The sequence below is a fragment of the Coenobita brevimanus genome, chromosome 64, assembly GCF_032717465.1.
Source record: "Coenobita brevimanus isolate Jiangsu-jjx chromosome 64, ASM3271746v2, whole genome shotgun sequence".
Classification (NCBI taxonomy): domain Eukaryota; kingdom Metazoa; phylum Arthropoda; class Malacostraca; order Decapoda; family Coenobitidae; genus Coenobita; species Coenobita brevimanus.
The window spans coordinates 7,210,310-7,237,763 of NC_137017.1; the positions used below are offsets into that span (position 1 = coordinate 7,210,310).

Here is a 27,454-nt window from a genome sequence, read left to right on the forward strand (position 1 = left end):
GATGTGACGTATGTTGTGAAAGGGTTACAGTCGATCGCATTAAGCTCCTCTGAATGTTTGTTGTGTTGTGGATATTGTACAGAGCCACAATGTTTTAATTCTCTGCCTTTGAGTTACATGAAATAAGCAACAAAAGGACGAAAATTTGGGCCAATCTAAAGTGAAAGAACTATAGACGTGTGTCCTTAGTTGAATAAAACCGTCTGGTGGTAGCACGACTAAAACTAAAAAAAAAAAAAAATGATAATCGGACTGGTGGGGTTAACAGTAAAATTGCCTTCATTCCTGATAAACTTTAAAAAACCATTTTTTTTTAATTCACTTTCCTTTTATTTTTTTCAGTGTGGAGGGAGTGATGAGCATGTGAAACGGCAGTGAATAATCCAGTGAAGACATGACCATAAAGCAGAGAGAGAGAGGGAGTGAGAGAAAGTGAGCGAGTGCGAGAGAGAAATAATAAAATAGATTTGGTGCTACAATTGCAGTTCATTTTAGTGGCATTAGGGATATCAAGGCGTTCCCGGTTAGAAGACGAGCAGTAAAATCCACCTCACTAACTTTTGAGAGACAGAGAGAGAGAGAAAAAGTGGGATAAAGTGAGAATATTGTACTTTAACTTTAAAACTGAACTGTAAGTGAGTGTGAGAGACAGTGAGAAACGCAGGAGTCTCGCTAGTCCATACCTAAGAAAATTTGAAAGAAAAAACTAGACAAAAAAAAAAAAAAAAAAAAAAAGTCTAATAACTCACTAAAGATGGTGAAAAAGAAGTGAAAATAAGTGAAATAAAAAAAAAAAGTTAATCTGGTCAAACTAACCAACTTTTGAATACTGAAAATAAGTACGAAAAAGTAAAAAAAAAAAAAAAAAAAAATGCTCCGGTCTGCCTACTTATCTTTTGAGAGAGAGTAGAAAAAATATATATTCCATTTGCCTAACCAGCATTTTAGTAAGGTGTCAAAAGGTGTAAAAAAAATACATATATAAATTTTAATTCCACCTACGCAACTTTTGTGGGAGGTGGACACAAAGGACGTGAGAAGTGTGGTTAAATAATATATACTCTACCTTTCTCTTTACAAATTTAAAGACGGTGTAAAAAAATGAGTGATGGGAAGAGAGACCGTGGAAATAAAAAGCTTCTTCACTCCACGTAAGCAAATTTTGTGTACAGTGAAAATGGAGTAAACAGAAGTGAGATAAATAAAATGCAATCCAGTGTAATTAACCAACTTAATGAGATGATTAAAAGGGAGTAAAGAAAACAAAACTAACACAAAACAAACTCCCCTCCATCTAACCATCGTTAAAGGATGATAAAAAGCAATTAAGTGAGAGACAAAGTGAGCGAAAAAGAAAAAAGAAAAAAAAAATCCCTCGCCCACACTCACACTGGACACCGCAGCACAAGCAATTTCAGGAAAAAAGTTAAAATCCCACTAATCCACAGAAGGAAAAGGGAAAAGAAAGAAAATAGTTGGTGAGAGAACAGACGAGGTGATCAAGGTGCATGGGAAACTGAAGAGAAAAAATTGTCTTGTGATGATAGTGATGATGATGATGATGATGATAATGGAAAATCGTGGGTTCGTGCCTCTCCCGCCTTTGGTCCTGCCTCGTCTGCTGCTGCTCCTGTTGTGTCTGCTGCCCCCTGCCTGCTGCACAGAGGATGAGCAGAGCGACGTCCCACACACCCCTTCCATACCCATAGGACCCGCTGAAGGTGAGTGTGTGTGTGTGTGTGTGTGTGTGTGTGTGTGTGTGTGTGTGTGTGTGTGTGTGTGTGTGTGTGTGAGAGAGAGAGAGAGAGAGAGAGAGAGAGAGAGAGAGAGAGAGAGAGAGAGAGAGAGAGAGAGAGAGAGAGAGAGAGAGAGAGAGTGAGTGAGTGAGTGGCGTGCCACACACCCGTCCATACCCAGAAAATCTGCTGAAGATGAGTGCCAGAGTATTGGTTTGTGTGTGTGTGTGTGTGTGTGTGTGTGTGTGTGTGTGTGTGTGTGTGTGTGTGTGTGTGTGTGTGTGTGTGTGTGTGTATTGGTTCTGCTTGTGTGTGCGTGAGGAAGGAAGGTTACGGAAGGAGGAGGAAAAGCAAAAATAAGAAGGAGAAAGAGGCTTGGAAAAAGGATGGGAAGAAAGTATGTTAACGATGGGAGGAAAAAAAAAAAATAAAATAAACACATAGATAGACTAATAGAAAGAGATATGGAGAGAGAGAGAGAGAGAGAGAGAGAGAGAGAGAGAGATTTTGGAGGTAACAATATTGGATATGGAAGGAGAAGGAAGCAATAAAAGAGGGGAGCAATAGAGGAAGGGAGAGAATAACGAATAAAGGGATAGGAGGAAAGAAGATATTTAAGGAGAGAGAGAGAGAGAGAGAGAGAGAGAGAGAGAGAGAGAGAGAGAGAGAGTGGTTAATTCCAAAGATGAAAAATAATAAGACAAAAAACGAATTAAAAACTTCCAGGGAAAAAGGAAATCAATAAGTTGAAGGAAAAATGAGAAAGGCATGTCTAAGAGAAAATGGAAGGAATAGTAAGGAGGAAGGAAAGAAGTAACATAAAGAAGAAAGATGAGGCAAAGAAAAGTAATACAACCTACAGAGAAGAAGGAATGATGAAAAAAAGATGCAAAGGATAGAGAGCAAAGGGGAGGAGAAATGGTTGGAGAAGAAAGATGGGTGGAAGAGGGAAGGGAGGGAGAGAGAATATCGGGAAGGAACTAAGGGAGAAAGAGATCTGATGGAAAAATGGTCTAATAAGAAAGAGAGAAGAAAAGGAGAGGTGTAAGGGAGAGAGATGTAAAGGAAATGAAATGGAAGGTGGACAGAAGGATGTGACGGAAGGTATTAGCAGAGGTACGAGGAGCGCTGGGGGAGGGAAGGAAGGAAGGAAGGAAGGAAGGAAGGAAGGAAGGATGGATGGATGATGGATGGATGGATGTTTGGAAGGAAAGACGGAAGGAAATAATTAAGGAAGGATGGATGAATGGATGGATGAATGAATGGATGGATGGCTGGATGGATGGAGGGAGGGAGGGAGGGAAGGAAGGAAGGAAGGAAGGAAGGAACAAACGAACGAACGAACGAAAGAGAGGGGAAGGAAATGAAAAGAGATAAGAAATTCTGAGACTTGAAGAAACAAAATAGTAATGTGTACGGAACGGTGTGAAAGGGGAAAAAGAAAGGAAGAATAAAAAGAAAGAGAAGAGAAGAGAAGGGAAGGTGCAAGAGAGAAAGGGAGCTCTGAAGTGATAAAACTGAAAGAAAGAGAAAGAGAAAGATAAAGGAGAAGGGTGATCAAGAAGAAGGTGAGGGATGTGATTGAAGGAATTAGCTGAGTTGTGGAAGACAGTGTGAAGGGAAGGGATGAATAAAAATGTAGAAATGAAATCAGAAATGTATGAGAAATAAATGATACAGTAAAGAAAAAAAGGGAAAATACAGAGAAAATGGGGTAAAACGGGAGGAAAATCAGGAATCTGAGAGAAACAAAGGCAAAACAGGAGGAGGTAAATCAAGAGTGAAAGAGAGAAAATAGGAAAGATAATGAGGAAAAGGAAAAATGTGATGGATATATGACCTGAAAGAAAAAGAATAATATGTGAAACTCGAGAAAGAAGGGATATATGAGAGAGAGAGAGACATGTGTGGGAGAGTAAAGAAAATGTCAAGGTATGTGTGTGTGTGTGTGTGTGTGTGTGTGTGTGTGTGTGTGTGTGTGTGTGTGTGTGTGTGTGTGTGTGTGTGTGTGTGTGTGTGTGTGTGTGTGTGTGTGCGTGCGTGCGTGCGTGCGTGCGTGCGTGCGTGCGTGCGTGCGTGCGAGAGAGAGAGAGAGAGAGAGAGAGAGAGAGAGAGAGAGAGAGAGAGAGAGAGAGAGAGAGAGAGAGAGAGAGAGAGAGAGAATATTAAGGAGAGGAGGGAAGGAGAGAAATGAGGGAGGGATTTAGGGGGAGAAAGAAAAAGAGTCTGACTGATGAGAGGGAGGAGATTTATGAAGGAAGGAGGGAGGAAGAGACGAGGGAAGAAAGGCAGGAAGAAGGAAGAGACGAAGGAAGAAAGAATGGAAGGAGGATGGGACGAAGAAGGAAGGAAGGAGGATGGGACGAAGAAGGAAATAAGGAAGGATGGATGGAAAGAAGGAGGGAAGGAAGGGTGGGAGTGAGGGATGAACAAGGATGGGAGATAAAGGAAGGAAGGAAGGAAGGAAGGAAAGAAGGGAGTGAAGGAAGGAGGAAAAGGAAGAAAAGAAATGCCAGGATAGGAGAGAAAATTATGAAAGGTGAGAGGGAAAAAGGACATGAAGAAAACTTAGAGAAAAAATGTAAAGAGGGGGGAGGAAAAACGGGAGAAGAGAAAGAGGAAAAAATAGTGAACGAATAAATGACACACGAATGACTGGACTAATAAGGACGAGGAATAGGTTAGGGAGGAAAATGCATGATAAAGGAAAGAGCAGGAAATATAAGACAGACGAGATTAAAGATGCAGAAAAAAAAAGAATAGTAAGAAAGACGAAAAGAGTCACGAGAAGGAGAAAGAAAATGTCATGATGAAAGGAAGGCGAGAAGAGACGTATAAAGGAAATAGATACATAAAACAGAACAAACAAGACAGTAATATTTGTACGAAAGGAAAGGACTACCATGAACACTGAAAGAATTAAGTAGAAAAAGAAAGAATTTGAGGAAGGAAGGGGAGAAGACAAGGAGAAAAAAAAAAGATAAAATGAAGTGGAAAGAAAATAGAAGAAATTAGCAGCGGGAAGAAGGAACAAGGCTAATTAAGGACGAAATCAGAAAAAGGGGGAGCTGAAGGAGGAAGAAGTAAGTGGAAGGAGAATGGATAAAGATAAGTTAAAGAAAGCAAAGAGGAAAAAAGAGGAGAGAGGAAAATGAGCCAAGGGAGAAAGAGAGCAAGAGAGAGAAAGATGATGACTGTGAGAGAGGAAGTATTACAAGAACACCAGGAAGTAGCGAGAGATGGATGAGGGTGGGAGCGTTTTGACTACACGAGCAAAACAAACATTATGGAGGGTCGAGGAGGAAGAAAGAAGGAAGAAGAGAAATGGGAAAGATGGAGGAGGGAAATGGGGAAGGAAGAAGAGAAAAAAGAAAGAAGGAAGCAGAGAATGGGGAAAGGAGGAAAAAAAGAAACGGGAAAGACGAAATAAGGGAAAGAAGGAAGAAAAGAAATGGGAAAGAAGGAAAAAGGAAAACAGGAAAAAATAAGGAAGGAGAGAGAGAGAGAGAGAGAGAGAGAGAGAGAGAGAGAGAGAGAGAGAGAGATCGGTGAAGAACGCCAATAAACGAATGAAAAAAGGAAGAAAAAAAGAAAAGGAGAGAAAGAAAAAAGAAAGGAGGATGTAGAGCCAAGAAAGTAAAGGAAGGAGAGAAGAAACTTTAAAGAGAAATGTGAGGAAGGAAAACAGAAAGAGAGAAGAAAGAGGAGAAGGAGAAAGAAGGGAAGATTGTCACGATAGAATGAAAGTTAGGATAGGAGGGAATCACAAAGGGAAGTTGAAATAAAGGAGAAGGGAGAGAGGGAAGAAAAGAAGAAGAATTAAGCGAAGAAGAAAGGAAGGAAACTGGAGAAAAGGGAGGAGAAAAAAAGAGGAAAAAAAAGGACAAAAGGATGTTAAACAAGAGGGTGCAGAGAGGAAATATGAAGAGGAAAAGTGAGGCGAATATTAAGAATGAAAGGAAAATGGAAAAAGATAGTGATGTGAACGGAATGAGAAAAGGGTAAAGAAAAAAAGAAGAAAATTGGGACGGAAGAAAAGATTTGAGAAGATACGAATGCTTGACAATAAAAACAAAATGAAAAGAGAGAACAAGAAAGGAAAATGAAGAGGGAAAGAATATTAAAAAGAAGGGGGAAAAAGTGAAGAGAGAGAGAGAGAGAGAGAGAGAGAGAGAGAGAGAGAGAGAGAGAGAGAGAGAGAGAGAGAGAGAGAGAGAGAGAGAGAGAGAGAGAGAGAGAGAGAGAGAGAGAGAGAGAGAGAGAGAGAGAGAGAATAAATTAGACAGAACAAATTAGAGCGAGAAAGTGAGATAGCAAAGCCTGAAGTGAGGGAAAGTAAAAAAAAAAATAAATAAGAGAGAGAAATGCAAGAGCAGCTCTCGGAAATGAGGGAGAGAATCGTTGAGGAGGAGGAAGACAAAGGAAGGAGGAGGAGGAGGAGGAAATGGCAGGAAGGACACAGAGGACTGGAAGTTGGGACAGTAGCTGGAGGAGGAGAAGGAGGAGGAGGAGGAGGAGGAGGACACAAGTTGGGATTAATAAGTGAAAGAATAGAAGAAGGAGAAGGAGAAAGAGAATGAGAAAAAAGTCAAAAGAAATTTTATGTATTAAAAAAAAAACTTATTATTATTACAGAGAACAGGAAAAAAAAAAATGTACAAGAAACTAGATTTACGGAAACTCAAGAGCAAAGAAAAAGAAAGAAAGAAAAAAGTAAATCGATTCTGGTTACTCAAAAGATTTAAAAAAATGAACAGACAGGAATGTGAAGACCGAAGAAAGTGAGAGAAAGAGAGTGAGAAAGAAAGCGGGAGAGACTTGAGTTGTGAAAATTGTGGAGAGGAAAAATGAGAGAAACGTGGTAGGAGTGGAGAGGGAGAGAGAGAGAGAGAGAGAGAGAGAGAGAGAAATACTGAAGCTAGAGAATTTTTTAAAACCAAGGAGTAGAAAGAAAGAAAGAAAGAGAGGGGAAGGGGGGTGAAAGAGCTTTTTTAAAGAGAGGCGAAAGAGAAAGAAAGTGGGGCAAGAGAGTGACCACAAGGAATGCTGAACACGGCAGGGACTACGTAGGGAATAATGATAAGGATGAGAGAGAGAGAGAGAGAGAGAGAGAGAGAGAGAGAGAGAGAGAGAGAATCAGAGCATCACCTGGTAGCGTGCAGTCAAAGGCTCACTTAAATACTTAATGTCTTCAATCAGTGTGGAGGTCAATGCAAAAGAAATGCCAAGCAGAATTCTGTACTACTTAAGAACACATTAAGATGAGTATTGATTAAATTTTTTTAAGCAAGGAAGAAGGAACCAAAGGCCAGACGCCCGCATGATTATTCCCTTCAAGAAAAAAATAATAATAATAACACAGAGCCAAATTGAAGGTCCTTTAAAATCAGCTTTATTGTCATTGAATCATTATGTAAATTTAGATAAAGTGATAGATAATTAACACTGTACAATACTAATTTCCACATCACTAAATTATTTTCTCAGTTACACTAGGTCATTATGGGGTACTTTTACATGACTGCTTAGTACAAATTTAGAGTACATTTTCCTCGTTACTGTATTACATTTTGTGTAATGAGGACGATTTTGAAGTTCTAGTGAACGACAATGTCTATCTATCTATCTATTGCCAGACGCCTCAATCCCGTTTGGGGTGGCCACAAACAAGTCGCCTCCAAGTCGCCCTGTCCCCCGCCATTTCACTCCCCTGCTCCCAACTCACACCCCCCTCTCTCATATACCTCTCCACCCCATCTCTCCATCTCATCCTCGGCCTCCCCCTCCCTCTTTCCCCCTCCACCTCACTCACATACACTCTCTTCGTCAGTCTTTCACCCTCCATCCTCTCCACATGGCCAAACCACCTCAGTGTGTTCCTCATAACGCTTCCTATCACATCCACATCAACACCACAACGCTCCTTTATATCCTCATTCGTCAGCCTGTCTCTCCATGTGACTCCGCAGGCTCCTCTTAAATAACTCATTTCCACGGCTCTCACTCTTGACTTGTGTCCTTCCAACAACGTCCAAGCTTCACTTCCGTACGTTAGAGTTGGTATCACAATACTGTCATGTAGTAACTTTTTCACTTCCATGCTCACTTCCCTGTTTCTTATCACTGCTTTCAAAGAACCAGCAACCTTTCTTCCCTGCTGTACCCTTTCAAGCACTTCACCCTCCAAACCTCCATCCTTACTCATCACACTACCCAAGTACTTAAACGTACTCACATTTTCCAATTCCTCACCATCCATCCTCGCTGTACATTCACTGACTTCACCTCTCTCAAAGACCATCACTTTACTCTTCCCTACATTCACCTTTAGATTCCGTTTCTTACACACTCTCTCAAACTCATCCACCAAGCCTTGCAGCTCCCCTTCGTCTTCACTCAACAACACGGTATCATCTGCAAACAACAGTACAGGGAGTTTCCAAACACTATCCTCTCTCACCAGGGCCACTCCAACATCCACTACCCTACCTTGTACCTCTTTTATTACCCCATCCATGTACAGATTGAACAACCATGGAGACATGACACATCCCTGTTTCAACCCAACTTTCAAAGAGAAAAATTCACTTAGTTCACCATCCACACGCACTGCAGCCTTCGCACCATCGTACATACTCTTCACAGCATTCAACAACTTCCCATCTATTCCATATATTCTTAACACTTTCCACAATCCTAGTCTATCCACCCTGTCATATGCTTTCTCCAAATCCATGAAAGCCGCATACAACTTCTTTCCCTTCTCTAGAAACTTTTCCACTAAAGATCTGAGAATGAATATCTGATCTACACAACCTCTTCCCTTCCTAAAGCCTCCCTGTTCTTCTCCAACTAATTTCTCTGTTCTTTCTCTAACTCCGTCAATAAGTATCCTACCATACACTTTTCCTATTATACTAAGAAGACAAATGCCCCTATGATTACCACATACTTCTTTTTCCCCTTTTCCTTTGTACAAGGGAATAATTATACCTGACTTCCAATCCTCCGGGACTCTACCTTCCTCCCAGGCCAATCTGCACATCTTCCACATCCATTCTACTACTATCTCTCCCCCATGCTTCAGCATTTCACCACACACTCCATCAATTCCTGGGGCTTTCCCTGATTTAACTTTCTTCATTGCTTCCACAACTTCTATCCTACTGATTTCTTCCTGTCTTCTCACCTCCCTCCTTCTTCCAGCCATTCCCCAGCCACTTATACTCGCATTACTTCCATCCTCCACCTTCAACAATTCCTTAAAGTGTTCTCTCCATCTGCTCACTTTTTCTCCCTTCTCCACTAGTAATCTACCATTTTTATCTTTCACTCCCCTGCTAACTTCACTTCCACCCTGTCTTACTCTTTTCACCTCTTTCCAGAACATTTTCTTACAGTCCCTCCACTTTACACTCAAATTCCTTCCAAATTCCTCATCCACTCTCTTCTTACTCTCTCTTACTAATCTTTTCACCTCTCTCTTTCTTTCTACATATAACTCTCTCTTCCGCCTCTCAACTTCTTCCACGCCCCTATTTCTCATCCATTCATTGTATGCTTTCTTCTTTTGTGCCACAGCCCGTTTCACCTCTTCAGTCCACCACGCTGTTCCTTGCACCCCCTCCGTCTTCTCTTCCTTCCACACACCACATCACATGCTGCACATATTTCTTCTGTAAATATTCTACACACACCTTCCACGTCCCCCATCTGCTCCAACTCATATTTGCCTAATCGTTCCTCCACTTCTCTCTTATACTCTGCCTTTTTCCCATCCTCTTGTAACCTTTCCACTCTCCTTGCAACTACTCCTTCCTCTCGTCTTTCCCTTCTTCTATTCCTCCATCTTACTTGAACTTTAACTCTGGCCACCACCAAGTAGTGGTCAGAAAGTCCACTCCCCCAACCTCTATAAACTCTTGCATCCAATATACATCTTCGCATCCTTTCATCCACACACACATAATCAATCATTGCCTTCCTTTCACTCAATTCACCACCCACCCTTCTCACCACTCGCCATGTATACCTGTGGATCATTTTATGCCTGAAGAGGGTATTGGCTATCACCAACCCCCTCCCAGCACAAATGTCCACGACAATGTAATCCTCTTAATACTGTTTCATGTTAGATTGTGTTTCATGTTTCACGAGCGATTTTTCAACCTGACTTTTATTTCTCCATTATTAGACTGTTTCAAAATTGAGCAGACGAATTCTTCACCTGAGTGCGATTTCTTTAATTACCGGATTACGTTTCAATTTCACGTGTTGCTGTTTGCTGATGATACAGTATTGTTGAGTGAAGATGAATGGGAGTTGCAAGGTTTGGTGAATGAATTTGGGACAGTGTGTAGGAGGAGGAAGCTGAAAGTTAATGTAAACAAAAGTAAAGTTATGGTGTTTGAGAGGAATGAAGTCACAGAGTGTGCAGTGAGGTTGGATGGTGAGGATATGGAGAATGTGAGTGCATTCAAGTACTTGGGTAGTGTGATGAGTAAGGATGGAACTTTGGGGGATGAAGTACGTGAAAGGGTACAGCAGGGAAGAAAGGTTGTTGGTACACTGAAAGCAGTGATGAGAAATAGGGAGGTGAGTATGGAAGTAAAGAAGTCACTGCATGATGGTATTGTGATCCCTATCCTGACGTATGGAAGCGAGGCGTGGACCTTGCAAGAGGGGAACAAGTCAAGAGTGAGAGCAGTGGAAATGAGTTACTTGAGAGGAGCATGTGGAGTGACGTGGAGGGACAGGTTGACGAATGAAGAAGTGAAGGAACGCTGTGGGGTAGATGTGGATGTGGTTGAAAAGATTAGGAGAAATACACTGAGGTGGTTTGGACATGTGGAGAGAATGGAGAATGAAAGACTGACTAAGAGGGTGTATGTAGGTGAGGTGGAGGGAGGGAGAGGGAGGGGTAGACCGAGGATGAGGTGGAGGGATGGAGTTGAGAGGTATATGAGGGAGGGGGGGTGAGTTGGGGGGAGGGGAGTCAAATGGTGGGTGACAGAGTGACTTGGAGGCGTTTTGTCTGCGGCCACCCTTTGCGGGATTAGGGCGTCGGACTATAGATAGATAGATAGATAGACGTTTCAAGTTTCTCAAGGTGATTTTTTTTTACTTTTTATTTCTTCATGTTTCAAGTTTCAAAGACGATTAATCCACCTGAGTTTTATTTCTTCCTTATCTATGTTTCACGTTTCAGCAGACGGCCCCTCCACCTGACTAAGCTCCTCAGGATGAAATAGGTTAATGACAGTGTGGCGCTTTACATGATTACCTCTGGGAGCATTGGCGAAGCGAGGCGGTATCAGGGTGGGGATGGGAGAGGAACAAAGAGTAAAAGAGAGAGATTAAACCAGGGGGGAGGAGGAGGAGGAGGAACAAAAAGACAAAGAGGAGGAGGGGGAAGAAGAACACGAAAAGGAGGAGGAAGAAGGAAACGAAGATGAGGAGGAAGAACACGAAATGGAGGAGGAGGAAGAACACAAAATGGAGGAGGAGGAAGGAGAACACGAAATGGAGTGGAGGAGGAAGGAGAACACGAAAAGAAAGAGGAGGATGAAGAACACGAACAGGAGGAAGAAGAAGAATACGAAAAGGAGGAGGAAGAAGAACACGAAGAGGAGGAGGAAGAAGAACACAAAAAGGAGGAGAATGAAGAACACGAAGAAGGGGGGGGAAGAAGAACACGAAGAGGAGGAGGAGGAACACGAAAAGGAGGAGGAGGAAGAACACGAAAAGGAGGAGGAGGAAGAAGAACATGAAGAGGAGGAGGAGGAGGAAGAACATGAAGAGAAGGAGGAGGAAGAACACGAAAAGGAGGAGGAGGAACAAAAACACGAAGAGGAGGATGAGGAAGAAGACCACGAAGAGGAGGAAGAAGAAGGAGAACACGAAGAAGAGGAGGAAAAAGAAACACGAAGAGGAGGAGGAAGAAGAAGAACATGAAGAGGAGAAGGAGGAAGAAAAAAAGATATGGGAGGAGGAGGAGACGGCAGTAATAAGAAAAGGAATTAGGGCTGGGACTGCGGGGATGAGAGGGGAACAAAGAATTAAATAGAGAGGTTAAGCCAAGGAGCAGGAGGAGGACGCAAGAGAAGGAGGAGGAGGAGGAAGACACAGGGGGAGGAAGAGAAAAGAGAAATCAGAAAGGAAAAGAGGAGCAGGAAGAGGAGGAGGAGAAGGAGAGGGAAGAGACGATCATAGAAGAGGAGGAAAAGAAGGGAACAATATGATAAAGAATCGGGTTGGAGACAGTGGGGAAGAGAAAGGGACAAGAAGGAAATGTGAGAGATTAAACTAAGACACAGGAGGAGGAAGATATGGGAGGAAGAAGAGAAAAGGAGGAAGTCAGGACTGTGAAGATGGGGGGGACAAAGGAACTAAGAATAAAAGACAGATGGGACAAAAGGATGGAGGAAGAGAGTTAGGAACATGAGGGCAAAGATGAGGGAGACGGAGTCAAAAAGAAGAAAGCTGAGAAAAATGAGGAAAGCAATAATACAAAAGCACCAGGACAAGGAGGAAAAGGAGGAGGAAAACAACGAAGAGATGAAGGAAGACAAGGAAAAGGAAGAGGAAGAAGAGGAGGAGAAGGAAGAGGAGAAGATATCGAAGAAGGGATGATGTGAATATTAGGGTTGGGTTGGAGAGGGGCGGGCGAGGGTCAGTGGGCCGTAAAGGTGGACATTAAGACAAATCGCACAAGGGTAGACAGGGAGAGACGGAGGGAGGGAAGGAGGCAGAGACTGAGGAAGGGAGGTGTATGGGGAGAGAGGGAGGTAGGTCGGGAGAGAGGATGAGAAGGTGTGAGAGGGAGAAACGAATGGAAAGAAGAAAGAAGGGAGGCAAGGAAGTGTGGATGATGGTAGGTAAATGGAGAGACGGAGGGAAGTAGAGAGGGTGGGAGGGCAGCTGAGGAAAGGAGGGAGGAAAGGAAGGAGGGAGAGTGGACAAGGACAAAAGGAAGGACAGGGAAGCAGTACACAAGGTGGAGGAGTTGGGGGATGGTCTGAAAAAATGTGTAAAGCAACAAGAAGGAAAAAGAAAATAAATAAGTAGAGAGAGAGAGAGAGAGAGAGAGAGAGAGAGAGAGGCCACGTCGTTACCAGAGGGGAGAGAGATAAATAGAGGCGTTGAAAACAGAATTACACCGCCGTAGAGAGAAAGAGAGTGAATAAGTGAGAGAGGAAATGGAGAGATTCTTTGTGTGTGTGTGTGTGTGTGTGTGTGTGTGTGTGTATGCATATTTTCCTACATATTAGCTGCACAGGCCAAACCAGTAGTATAATTAACTAAATAATTCCACTACAGAAAGAAAGAAAGCGAGAAAGAAACTGCCAGAAAGTGAGAAAATAAAGATAGTGAAATCTGAAAGTCTAACGGGAAGGATTTAAGAGCCAGAAGGAACTAATAAACATGAGATCTAATTTGAGATAGGAGAGAGAGAGAGAGAGAGAGAGAGAGAGAGAGAGAGAGAGAGAGAGAGAGAGAGAGAGAGAGAGAGAGAGAGAGAGAGAGAGAGAGAGAGAGAGAGAGAGAGAGAGAGAGAGAGAGAGAGAGAGAGAGAGAGAGAGAGAGAGAGAGAGAGAGAGAGAGAGAGAGAGAGAGAGACGTAATTGGGAGAAAGTCAGAGCTAATAATTTCCAGAAAAAATGTGGAAATGAGTGAGAAAGTGAGAGAGTGAGAGAAAAGAGCCAGTGGGACATGAGTGGCTGACTGTCAGGAGGAAGTAATAAACATGAGATTTTAATTTGAGATAGAGAAAGGGAAAGAGAAAGAGAGGGAGAGTGACAGTGATGGAAAAATGGTGAAGTGGACAGGATGGATGGAGAGACAGATAAAAATACACACACACACACACACACACACACACACACACACACACACACACACACAATTAAAATAAGAATTAATTATATGCAAAAACAGAAGAGCCACAAGAAAAATAATCAAGAGGGCAAGATAGACAGACAGACAGACAGAGACAGACAGACAGACAGACAGACAGACAGACAGACAAACAGACAGACAGACACACACACACACACACACACACACACACACACACACACACACACACACACACACACACACACACACACACACACACACAATCAAAACTAGAATCAACTAGAGACAGAAAGAAAAAGTGAGAGAAAGAAAAATTACCTCAGGTAGTGAGGAAAAAAAAAATGAACTTACGAGTTGCAATAGCCCAAGGGGAAGGATGGGGAAAGCAAGGAGGAACTAATGAGAGAGAGAGAGAGAGAGAGAGAGAAACCGAGCGTGAGAGCCACAGGGGATCAAAGAGCCGCTGGGGACACAAGGAGAGCGCAAAAGGGGGCAGGGAATAACGAGAGCGAGAATTAGAGAAAGTGGGAAAATGAGAGAGAAATCGTGCCAAGTTGTGTGGGGAAAAGAACAAGAGAGAGAGAGAGAAAGGGCCAAAAGAAAGCACAGCCAGAGAGAATAGTGTTAAGAGTGACTGGGGGACACAATAAAGAGGGAGATAGAAAGTTATAAAAAATAAGTTATAAGACTAATCGAGAGAGAGAGAGAGAGAGAGAGAGAGAGAGAGAGAGAGAGAGAGAGAGGAAAACAACAGCCAGACATCGCAATTACCCTTTCCTCCCGTCGCCCAAAACAACTCCAACAAAGGCTTCTGCTGCTTGGGAGAAATAAAAAAGAAAAAGAAAAAAAGGAAAAGGGAACAGGAGAGAGGGCAAAAAAAAAAAAAAAACAGGAAAGGAAAAGTCACATGAGGGAAGAAAAGGACAGGTTACATGGGGAAAAGAGGGGAAAATGGCACAGAAATGAGGGGAAAAATGGAAAGGACACAGAAGAGAGGGCACAAAAAAGGAAAGGGCACAGAAGAGAGGGCACAAAAAAGGAAAGGACACAGGAAAGAGCACAAAAAAAAAGAAACGAAAGGGAACTGGAGAAAGGGAAAATACTGGGGGAGGAGAAAGGGCACAAAAAAGAAAGGAAAAGGAACAAGAAGAAGGAGAAAAAAGGGAAAAGAAAAGTGCCCAGGTGAGAGGGTTTACCTGTGTGTTGCAACCTGAGTCTCGGTAATTGCCATAACTGCGGCGATGGTGGTAGTTCGTCGTTGCATCAATTATAAGTCGAACACAGGTCATTCGTTTTATTTATTTATTTTTTTTTTGATCCGAAGAGTTTGGCGTTTACCGACTAAAAGTGGACGAGGGTCGAGTTCCAGTGATTATTAAATACTGCAGATTTCACTGTCCACACACTATACGCCAAAAAATTCACTGCATCAAGACAATAAGCAATGGATTTCACTTAGTTCACCGCTACCCAGTCTCAGAAGAGAATTCTCATAGGTCTTCCTGTAAAGTCTATAAGCTGCAGAGACCACACACTTCACTGTTCCTAGATTTTAACCCCACAGACATTACAGATTCCTAGATTATAAGGCAAATGAGTTCTAGATTTCACCGTCCCTAGATTCTAAGTCACAATGCTCACAGACTTCACCGTTCTCATGTTCATAATTACAAGAGTTCACAGTTCCTAGATTTAAGTCAGAGGTCATCGTTCTCTCGGTTAAACCCAGTTATGGTCCATCGAATACCGTAAAATCAGCCGAGTTCATCACTGTCAGATTACACGCCCCAGGTTCTCGCCTCACCTCATCCTAAGCCGTGGAGGAGGTTCGTCATTCTCAGTCTATCTATCTATCTGTCGGTCGATCTACTGCCAGAAGCCTTAATTTCATATGGGGTGGCCACAAACAAATCGCCTCCACGTCGTCCTGATATTTTCCATTTCGCTGCCCTCCTTCCAACACAAACCCCAACCCCCTCTCTCATACACCTCTCCAATCTATTCCTCCATCTCATCCTTGGTATCACCCTCTTCCTCTCCCTCCCCCTCTCTCAAAAATCTCTCCACTCCATTCCTCCATCTCATCCTTGGTTTTCCCATCCACCTCATATCTCTCTCTCACATCTCTCCATTACTCCATCTTATCCTTGGTCTTCCCCTCCTCCTCCCCCTTCACAGCTACTCTAATTACAGGCCGCAGGGGTGAGATAGGGAGAAGGTCGTGATGTTGGTGCAATTAAGTATACGAGATGAAAAGTGTCCATCAAAGTTAGGGCCAATTAAGCATTTTTAAAAGAGGGTCGGAATCCTGAGACTTTACACTGAAATGTAAATTAAATAAAGAATTAAATACCGGTATCTATATCTATGTCTATCAATCTGTCTATCTATGTCCACATCTGTCTAAAACTATACCTATATCTGTATGAGAGAGAGAGAGAGAGAGAGAGAGAGAGAGAGAGAGAGAGACAGACAGACAGACAGACAGACAGACAGACAGAGACAGAGACAGAGACAGAGAGAGAGAGAGAGAGAGAGAGACAGAGAGAAACTAATTATAAGCAGCTAGTTAAGAAAGAAAATTTACGAAAAACTTCTGAAGTAAGTTAGAGACGAGAGAAAGGGAAGAAGAAAAATCTTAAGAAGGTACTTGAGAGAGAGAGAGAGAGAGAGAGAGAGAGAGAGCAGAAAAATAATAGTGCTTTAAGAGTCAGAAGCCGAAAAGCTGAAAGTAATATAAAGAAATTACAGGAAAAGTGAGATTAAAAAAAGAAAAATAGAAAGGTAAAGTTAGCTTATATTGGAAACCATCATCACCATCATCATCATTATCATCATCGACATCATCACCACTACCACTGCCATTACGACTGCGAACACTATCATCATTACCATCATCATCATTAAAAACAACGGCAATAACCCATCACCACTATTATAAACACTCTTAATTTAGGTCTTCTCTCATCTCACCCTTCCCTATCTCACCCTTAATTACCCACACTTACTTTCTTCCTCAACATTTTACTCCTTCACCCTTCCTTGAACTCACCCTTCCTCTCCTCACCCATAACAAGTTTCACCCTTTGTCTCCCTCTTGTTCAATCTTCTTCCCCTTCCTTCATCCTTCTCCATATTCTCCCTTCCCTTTCCTCTCCCTTCCTTTAATTCACCCTTCCCTTGTTCATTGCCCTATCACCCTCACGTTTCCCTTGCAATCACTTTCCCCCTGTTTCACTCTTATCGTTTATGTTGAACCGATAGTTTCATCCGGTCTCTCTCTCTCTCTCTCTCTCTCTCTCTCTCTCTCTCTGTTTCCTGTTTCTCTAACTTTCCTTAACCTAACCAATCTCTCGCCTCAGTCCTCTTTCAGCAAGGCATTCCCTTCATTTTAACTCTCTTTCATACAAGTTTTGCTTTCATCCTCTCTCTCTCTCTCTCTCTCTAATTTTCTGTTTTTTCCTTATTTTTTTTTTTACCGAACACCATTTTCCCTTCTTCCACCTAGTTCTTCCCAAAACATAATTAACCTAATTTTCTGCCCCCCCCCTCTCTCTCTTTCTCTCTGTCTGTCTGTCTGTCTCTCTGTGTCTGTCTGTCTGTCTGTCTGTCTGTCTGTCTCTGTCTCTCTCTCTCTCTCTCTCTCTCTCTCTCTCTCTCTCTCTCTCACACCTTGCACTTCCCTCATTCCACCTCTTTCGTCACCGCTGGTCTTATTTCCAACTTCATTCCCCTCATTTCCCACTTGAACTTCGTCACTCTCATCTTCCTCCATCCCATTTTCTTCTAATAATATTTTCATACCCAAATTTCTACCAAAACACCTCCTGTTTCACCTATACTTTCACCTCATCCATGTTTTTTTCATTACCTTTCCGTCATTCCAACCTTCACTCCTCATTACCTCTTCTTCATTCTACTTTCTTTTTCCATCTATCTTTCTTGCAACATTTTTTTCACCCTATTTTTCCTTTTCAGTATTACTTCCGCTCAACATGACCTCCTTCCACGTCTTTCCCCATCGTTTCCCTCCTTCTGACCTTTTACGACATTCCAACCTTCACTCCTCATTACCCCTCCTTCATTCTATTTTCTTCTTCCATCCACCTTTCTTCCAGCATCTTCTTCACACTATTTTTCCTTCACAGTTTTCCTTCCGCTCAACATTACCTCCTTCTATGTCTTCCTCCATCGTTTCCTTCATTCCAGCCTTCATTCCACCCAATCTCCTCCGTCATTCCAATCTCCTCTCATCCAAGTTTCTTCCAACATAGTCTGAGCTCCATCACTCCTTAACTTCATCATCATTCCAGTCCTGTCACCAACATTTCCACTAACTCAACCTTTATTTCCCCCCCAACCTCTCCTTTAAAAATAACCTTCCCCTTCATTTTTCCCCCAAACTCTTCCTTTTATACAGCATCTTCCCCTCATCTCTCTTTTACAAACACCCCTTCTATTTCAAAACCATTTTCATCTTTTTATCTTTGTCTCTTTGTCATGCCCTCGTGCCCTCCTCCCCTCCAAACCCCACTCCCCTTCACCTCACATTTACCCACAACCACATAATCTATTTTCCTCCCCACGTCTCTTTCACCCAAAACTCTCTCACCTCATCACCCCAGACTCCGCCAAATCTCGTCACTCCTCAAACACCCCTTTCATAACCCATCCTTCCCTCACCCTTACCCTAACCATTACCCCTATTCACAACCCCATTTTCCCTTTTCACCCCAACCTTTCTCTCTGTCTGTCTGTCTCTACCTACCTACCTACCTACCTACTTACCAACCTACATACCTACTACTCCAGTATCCCCTTCGTCCTTTTTCGCCTCCAAATTTTACAAGCTTTTGACCACAATTTCCCTCAATTATCTCACCAAAAATTATCTTTTCCCCCTCTCAGTTACCCTTACCTTCAGCGAGTCATTTTCCTCCCTGTCCTTTTCCTCCCTCAGACTCTCTCTCCCCAAACTCTCCCTCACCCCATCTCCCCAGACTCCCTTAAGCCTCGTCACCCCTCAAGACAGCGCAGCGAGACCTCATGAAATTTTCGCAATCTCTCACGCTAAAAGTGATGAATATTTAATGCTCACTTAAAATGTAGTTAGCGCGCTGGAAAGGATTGTGGACTGGCTGAGGTGAAGAAAACCAAGGTGAGAGAGAGAGAAAAAAGGAAAACCAAAAACCTGGAAACCCCCCCAAAAAGGGAAGAAAACCAAAAACCAGAATAAAAACCATGGGGAGAAAACCAAAAAAAAACACACAAAGGAAAACAGAAACCAGAAAACAAAAATGGGAATTTCTCAAAACAAGAGAAAACCAAAAACCAAAGAAAACCAAAAACCTGGAAGAAACAAAAATCACAGATAACCAAAAACAAGAAGAGTAAACCAAAAAGCAAGGGAGAAAACCAAAAATAACGAGGAGAAAACCAAAAATAACATGGGAAGAAAACCAAAAAATAACATGGGGAGAAAACCATAAACCGGAAGAGAAAACCAAGACCCTACCTTTTCCCTTAACTTGAGGATTATAATAGGAGAAGGTTATTGTAGCATCCACAGGGGGAGGGGGGGAGCTAAATCAGTGTGTCCCTAACTGTGTCACTCACTCACTCACTCACTTCCTGACTCACTCACTCAGATTATGGACTGGCTTAAGAGAAAACCCAAGAGAAGAAAACCATAAATAAATGGAGAAAACCAGGGCACATTATCCCTTCCCTTTTCTTGAGGATTATACAAGGGGAAGGTTTTATCCAATTTTAACATCCAAACTGTAACCCTTTCAACATGAAGACGTCCTTTGTTATTTATTCTTGTTACTAACGACAATTTAAATCAGTTTACTAGAGGGATTTTTGATGACTACGTTTATGCACTCTAGCTCGCCACGTTTGTTTTATATGGGAGAGAGAGAGAGAGAGAGAGAGAGAGAGAGAGAGAAAGTCGTCATACTGAAGGGACCAAAAGAAGTCCTTCATTTACCTTAATTAAACAGTAACAACATTCCTTCATACTCCCTTAATGTGCTGTGCATTAAAGCCTTCTACTTTACTGACCCGCGGCCTAACACAACAATCCTTTATTTAACCCTCACAATGGCTTAGAAAGGGATCCATTTATCTAATTATACTTTAGTCTTCATTAAAAAAAAAAAATCATTGCCTGAATCTACAGTATACTAACAACCCTTTATACTTTATCAATATATCTCAATAAGGGTTGCAACCTAAGTCCTTTACCTTCCCTTATGGAGATTTATTAAGTTATTGGGTTATATGAGTGAGGGCTTCATCCAATCCTAACCACCCGATTATAGTAACGCCGCTAATCCAACACTAATCCACAACTTAGGATAGGATTTCTTTCTCTAACTTTATTATTTACTCACCCTCCTAACTCGTTGATTGTAACATGTGTCCTTTATCTTATTCTAACCACACACACACACACACACACACACACACACACACACACACACACACACACATCTAACTCTAACTCGCAGATAGCAAGAGCATTTCATCCTTCCCCAAACTACAGCGAACTGCAAAAACTCTTTACCCTCTCCTCCCCTAACGCACAACATATAAAAACCGCTCATTTTTTTATCTCATCCCCCCGGCTTATGATAGGAGAACCCTTCAGATTTCCTCTCACTCTCTACCTATAGCAAGTTCCCTTTATCCAGTATTAACCTGGGGCTTTAATACGAACCCTCAATATTTCCCCTCGCTCAAGACCGATAGCAAGTTCTCTTTATTCAACAGTAAACTTGGACTTTCAATATGAACCCTTTATATTCTCCTTTCCCCATGCAACCAGTAGCAAGATCCCTTCACCCAACACTAACCTGAGGCGTAGAGAACCAGTCTTTTATTCTTCCTTAACGTGCATGATATATAATTATAAAACAAAAACAGAATATGATGCCAGTCACGAAGAAGTGTTATGAAAAGGACGAATAGTCGTAGTTTTGTCTGCCACTGAATTACGTAGAAAAAGCTTCCAAAAAACCGAAAATCTTTGCCAAATAAAGTGAATGAACCATAGTAGTGTTACTGCTTTGTTTGAGCTCATGAAGATAGAAAGATGGCAATTTGAGGCCAAGTTAAAGTGAAAAGAGTATACTAACAACAATTTCCTTTTTCCTAATGCTCTTAAAAGTGAAAAAAAAAATATACTAACAACAGCTTCCTCTTTCTAACCCTCTTTCTTTTCCTCTAAACTGCCGGACCTTATTATAAACAGTGGCCTCTTCAAGTTTTAGGTATCGTTTAATCATAACCACTGTCCGACTGGGGTGATTATGTGCATGGAAATTAATGAGTTAGTTGTAATTAGATTGGGCCGGGTGGAGAATATGCGTCGTGGCGGCCGTGCTTCAGGTGAAAAATATATATTGTTGGAATATTTTGTCTGAGGTCTGGGAACAGGAGGGAGCTGGGTGAGTGGGTGGGGGGTTGAGAAAGAGAGGGAGGGTGGGTGGGTGGGGTGAGAGAAAGAGAGGGGATGGGTGGAGGTGGAGAAAGAGAGGGGGTGGGTGGAGGCCGAGATAAAGAGGGAGGTTGGCTGAGTGAGGGAGAGAAAGAGAGGGAGGGAGGGAAGAAGAGGGAGGGTGGGTGAGGGAGAGAAACATGAGAGGGAGCGTGGGTGGATGGGGATAGGGAAAGAGAGGGAGGGTGAATGGGTGGGGGGAGAGAAGGGAGGGAGGGGGGTGGGGGTAGGGAAAGAGAGGGAGGGTGAGGGGGTGGGGGTAGGGAAAGAGAGGGAGGGTGGGTGGGTGGGGAAAGAGAAACATGAGAGGGAGTGGATGGTTTGAGATAAAGAAAAAAGATAATAGGAGTCAAAGGAAGAAGGACTGAAAGGAATAGGGGAGAGGAAATGCGAAATAGGCAGCGATGGAAGGATGGATGGTGAGGGAACAGCGAGGGATTGGTAACATGATAAGCAGATGGAACTATTTACTACACAGGGAGTCAGAGGATGAATGGCTATGAAATAAACATGGGAGTGGGAATAGGGGGAGTGTTTGTAGGAAGTTATAAGTACAAGAAAGAAGGAAGGATGGTAACCCGGGATGCAACAGAATATAGAGGGGGATTGGAGGGATGGGGTGGCTGACACGAGATAGGAGGGGATAAAAGACTGGGGAATAGGAAGAGAATGAATGGGTAGTTGGGCTGGACATTCATGAATAGGCAGTGGAACGCTAGGTACCTGGGATGAATAAAAATGGAGAAGCTGGAGGACGAAAAAGGAGAGATGCACAAGAAAAGGCGGGTTATCGGTGGAAACAAGAAGGGAATTGAATACAGGGCGGCGCAGATAGGGAGGGGAAAGTTTGAATGGCATGAAGGAAGGCGCTGGGGGGATAGGGGAAAAAAATATATATATATATATATATATATATATATATATATATATATATATATATATATATTGATAGATAGATAGATAGATAGATATATAATGTAGGGAGTGTTAGTGGGTGGAGTTTGGAAGAGTAGGGACACATGACGATTCGAAGAGCGATGAGGAAAGGTATGAGGTCGATGTAAGAAAGGGGAGGAAGTGAGGTTATGGAAGAAAAATGTGAGAAGACGTGAAGGAGAAGAGGATGGAGATGAGGTAAGTTACGGGGCGTCTGAGGAAGGGAAAGATGAAGGGGAAGGGATGAGGCAAGTGAGACGGCGGGTGATGATGGGAGGGGAGAGGGAGAGAGGGAAGGGAGGCAAGGGTATGGGAGGAAAGGTGAGAAGATGGTATGTGGATGAGGCAATGGAGGGGGTGAGGAATGAGGGGGGTTATGCATCACTGGGGGGGTGGAAGGGCGAGGTGGTGGGGGGGGGAAGCTGCACAGAATTATCAATAAGTATTTCTTTGAGGCCAATAATTGAATTTGTGTCCGAATTTAATCACATCAACAGAAAAACAAAATTAAAGACATTCTTTCGCTGGGGCGCCAAGATAACTAAAAAATGCATATGATGATTTTTTTTAAACCCCAAAGCTTCACTTACTCAGCTTCAAACTTTTCTCAACTTATTTTGGGCAAAAAAAAAAGTTGGGGTGGCAAACTTCTGTGGGGGAATGTGCAGTGCTAAACTAAGGCAGGGAGTTGAGTTCGTCACCTGAGGCCCACATTATAATCCAGAGGCCAGAGACAGCACCTACCTTGAGCCCCTTCACTACGAGGATGGCTTTTTATTCTGTTCTTTTTTTGGTCTCTCATCTGGTCTTTAAAGAGTTGGAAATACTATCCTTTCTTCCCTTCAGTACAAAAGACAACTTTTTTTTTTTAAAGTATCCTTCAAAATTTAGAAGCTACATGCAGAAAGGTGTGACAGTGAGGCTTAAAGCAGGATTCCAGGGGCTTGAATGGTGAATGAATGGATGTGTTGCGCATTTCACTGGTCATACTACTGATCAGCCCTCGCATTATCATATTCTTTCAAGTTTTTGTTTTCTGGATTCTGCATCACCTTTTCTGTTAGTACGAAGCGACTGGATGATGATATGATGATGAAGACGATGATGATGATGATGATGATGATGATGTAAATGGCCCATATGAAATTTACTGCGTATGAAACACCATCTTTTACTCTTCTCGGTACGGCCAAGATTCACCTTTACTATAAAATTAGCCCAGTGAACAAAAATTTTCTCAGTACGTCGTGGGCCTTCCATACACGAGATCAGAGTGCCATATGGGCGTGCGTCTCAAAATTAAAGGTGAATAACTGTAATATTACCTGACCCATGATTTTAGCAGCGAATTCTCCCCTCTTAGTTGTTAAAGTAAAATAAAAAAAACAGTCGGGCTTTGAGGCTAAGTCAAGCAAAAACACACACACACACACACACACACACACACACACACACACACACACACACACACACACATTATATAAAATTACTGATAGACAGATAGGTAAACAGACAGGTAGGTAAACAGACAAGCACACACCCAACACAGATACATAGAGAAACAGAGACACACACATACACAAAAACACAGATAAAACGCTACAAACAAGATTAAAATAACACTATAATTATTAAAACTTCCCAATCCGTAATTATCTAATGGAGACTTGCCCCCATTACCACAGCCTTGTACAAATCAGCGTAAGTTTTTAATGTAATGAAACTTAGCGCTGGTGCAAAGTTTTAAGCACAGGAGATCAAAAATTAGCATCCTTCTCTCTCTCTCTCTCTCTCTCTCTCTCACCTAACTAAAATATTTCCCTCTTTCTCCCTCACGCTTCCAAATATGTCTCCTCTCTCTCTCTCTCTCTCTCTCTCTCTCTCTCTCTCTCTCTCTCTCTCACCTAACTAAAATATTTCCCTCTTTCTCCCTCACGCTTCCAAATATGTCTTCTCTCTCTCTCTCTCTCTCTCTCTCTCTCTCTCTCTCTCTCTCTCTCTCTCGCTCTCTCTCTCGCAGTAAACTATTTTTTCTCTTACTTCGAAACCACAAAATGGACAGGAGAAAAAGCCGAGAGAGCGCAGATGAAGGAGAGGGAGAATAAGGTGGGGTGCGAGAGGGAGAAGGAAGAGAGTAAAGGGAGGAGGAAACCAGCAAAATGAGAGAGAGAGAGAGAGAGAGAGAGAGAGAGAGAGAGAGAGAATCGGTGGCAGGAGATGATAAAAAAGCAGGTAGACGTAAATTACCTATGAAGGTGTAAAAATAGGAACAAAAAAAAAGAAAAGGAAGACAGAAAAGGGGAAAGGTTAAAGGTGAGGGAAAAGGAGATAAAAGGGAGTGACAGAGGAGAAAAAGATTAGTCAGGGGAGAAAGAAGAAGAGGAGAAGAGAGCGAGAGGAGAGAAAGAGGGAGAAGAGAGAGAGAGGAGAGAAAGAAGAAGAAGATGAAGAATGAGGAGGAGGAGAAGGAGGAGGAGGAAGAGGAGGAGGAGGAGGAGGAAGAGGAGAGAGAGAGAGAGAGAGAGAGAGAGAGAGAGAAACCACAAAAGCCTAACGATCCTTTCTTGGTAATCCAGCCTTAATATCAATAGTTACTCTCTGATTATGCAAATGAGAGAGAGAGAGAGAGAGAGAGAGAGAGAGACAGAGACAGAGACAGAGAGAGAGAGAGACAGAGACAGAGACAGACAGACAGACAGACAGAGACAGAGAGAGAAATATAATTCCAGTGAGAATTTTTGTCAGAGAGAAAGAGGGAAAATTAAAGCGAGAGAAAGACGACGCGGAGGGGCATGGAATGTGAGCAAGAGTGAGAGAGAATGTGAGAGAGAAGTGGGAAGCAGAAAAAGTTGACTGGCAGTGAAGAGTGGCGGGTCAAAGGGTATTAGCCTGGTAGAGAGAGAGAGAGAGAGAGAGAGAGAGAGAGAGAGAGAGAGAGAGAGAGAGAGAGAGAGAGAGAGAGAGAGAGAGAGAGAATACGTACAGATTAAAGCAAACATCGCTAATGCTACTGAACCATTATCTAGTTTTCCTTTAACACTGTGACGTAACTGTATTGTTGTCTTAGATATGGTTAGCAGAAGATAAGGTTAGCAGGAAATAAGGTTAACAGGAGATTAGGTTAGCAGGAGATTAGGTTAGCAGGAGATTAGGTTAGCGGGAGATAAGGTTAGCAGGAGATATGGTTAGCAGGAGATAAGGTTAGCAGGAGATAAGGTTTGCAGGAAATAAGGTTTGCAGGAGATAAGGTTGGCAGGAAATAAGGTTGGCAGGAAATAAGGTTGGCAGGAAATAAGGTTGGCAGGAAATAAGGTTGGCAGGAAATAAGGTTGGCAGGAAATAAGGTTGGCAGGAAATAAGGTTGGCAGGAAATAAGGTTGGCAGGAAATAAGGTTAGCAGGAAATAAGGTTAGCAGGAAATAAGGTTGGCAGGAAATAAGGTTGGCAGGAAATAAGGTTGGCAGGAAATAAGGTTGGCAGGAAATAAGGTTGGCAGGAAATAAGGTTAGCAGGAAATAAGGTTAGCAGGAAATAAGGTTAGCAGGAAATAAGGTTAGCAGAAAAGGCCCCTTCCCCTTCAACCAGTCTCTTTCGGCGATGCAGGCAGAGAGAGAGAGAGAGAAAAAAAAAAGGCTTAAGCAACACTGATTTTTTTGGGGGGGCATTTATGAAGAAATATATACTGAAATTTCTTAACCCGTGTAACAAAAAACATAAAACCACTGAAATAATATTGTTGTTTTGAGGGCTTTGTAAAATTAAACACAATTTTCGACATGTTCCTCATATGGTATATTTCTCAGTCTAGGCATGAAGGCACTACACTCCCTTCAGTGCAATGTCTCCAGTTTCTCCACAACCCCTTCAGGCTAACCTTCTCCCTTATCTCCTTACTTACCAGTCTCCCTTTCCCCTTCTTCTACCCTTCCCGATACTGTCCCTCCTCCACAAACTCTACTGTATTCCTCTGCACGCTCGGTATCGCCCACTTCTTATCTCCCCTCTCTCTCTCTCTCTCTCTCTCTCTCTCTCTCTCTCTCTCTCTCTCTCTCTCTCTCTCTCTCTCTCTCGAAATGCTGTCTATCATCAAACTTATAATCTCATCTCAGTTCCCTTTCCTCCTTCCATCTCTTCCTGCTCTTCCTCTCATCTTCATCTCCCCTCTGCTAACTCTCAAGACATTCCCCTTTTCCTTCCCCTCTTCCTCCTGTCATCTCCCCTTCGGCTGCTATCAACACCCTCTCTTCCTCACACGCCATTCTCTTCCTCTCCTCCTCTCGTCTTACAAGTTTCTCCTTTTCTTCTCTCATGTATCTCCTCTCTCTCTCTCTCTCTCTCTCTCTCTCTGTACTTACCTACCTACCTACCTACCTACTTACCAACCTACCTTCCTTCCTTCTTCCTTATCATCTTTTCTTTTCAAAATTTTCTTCAATCCCCATTTATATTTCTCCCCTCACTCCACAACATTTCCTCCTCCTCTCCTCCCCCCCCACCTCCTCTACTTCCTTTGCTACTCCTCTTACTCCTCTCCCTTTTGCCACTCTTAAACCACCCTCTTCCATCGACAAGCCCTCTCATTCCCACTCCCCTGCCCTCCCCTCTGTCTCTCCACCTCTTAAATCCCTACTCATCTCCTCTCTGCTGCTCTCGACAACATCCACGTACTCCTTCACCACCACCTCTCTCTCTCTCTCTCTCTCTCTCTCTCTCTCTCTCTCTCATTTCCGCCCCTACAATCCCCAATTATATCCCTTTATTAATCTCAATAACACCCACATTCTCCCCCCCTTCTCTCTCTCTCTCTCTCTCTCTCTCATTTCCGCCCCTACAATCCCCAATTATATCCTTTTATTAATCTCAATAACACCCACATTCTCCCCCCCCTTCTCTCTCTCTCTCTCTCTCTCTCTCTCTCTCTCTCTCTCTCTCTCCAACACCCTCACCCACCCACATTAACAACCTAACCACCCTATTACCCACTCAGCCTTGTTATGGTGGTGCTGACGAGGGTAGGGGCAGTCTAGAGTCCCAGGCAATTACATGTTTGTTAATTGGCTTGATAAGAACTCCCCTAATGGGCATTACGAGGGGCCATTAATGATAGAGAGTACAGCAGTCATGGCCTCCTAATTATTTCTGTCTATCTGTCTGTCTGTCTCATGTTTATTATATTTACCACTGGTATTTTTAAATATTTGATTTTTTTGCCTAATTTCTTACCCCTCCCTCTCTCTCTCTCTCTCTCTCTCTCTCTCTCTCTCTCTCTCTCTCGTATCTTTACGTCATTTATTATTTCTATTTTTATGTTAATTTACCTTTTCTTTAATTTTTGACTTCTAGTTTTTTTGTTTTTTTTTCAATTTTGTATTTTTTTAAAAAAATTCGGATAACCTCTTCCTCACACGTTTTCAAATTT

At 42.6% G+C, this 27,454-nt stretch overlaps 1 protein-coding gene across 1 annotated transcript in view; it reads left to right on the forward strand.

Moving 5' to 3' along the window:
• The first annotated feature begins 1,544 nt into the window (after positions 1 to 1,544).
• Positions 1,545 to 27,454, forward strand: part of LOC145404634 (protein turtle-like) — a 475,758-nt gene continuing 449,848 nt past the window's right edge. Inside the window, exon 1 of the mRNA XM_080276156.1 lies at positions 1,545 to 1,721. Coding sequence (XP_080132282.1) covers positions 1,550 to 1,721 — 172 coding nt within the window. The 5' untranslated portion in view covers positions 1,545 to 1,549. The remainder of the gene's footprint in view (positions 1,722 to 27,454) is intronic.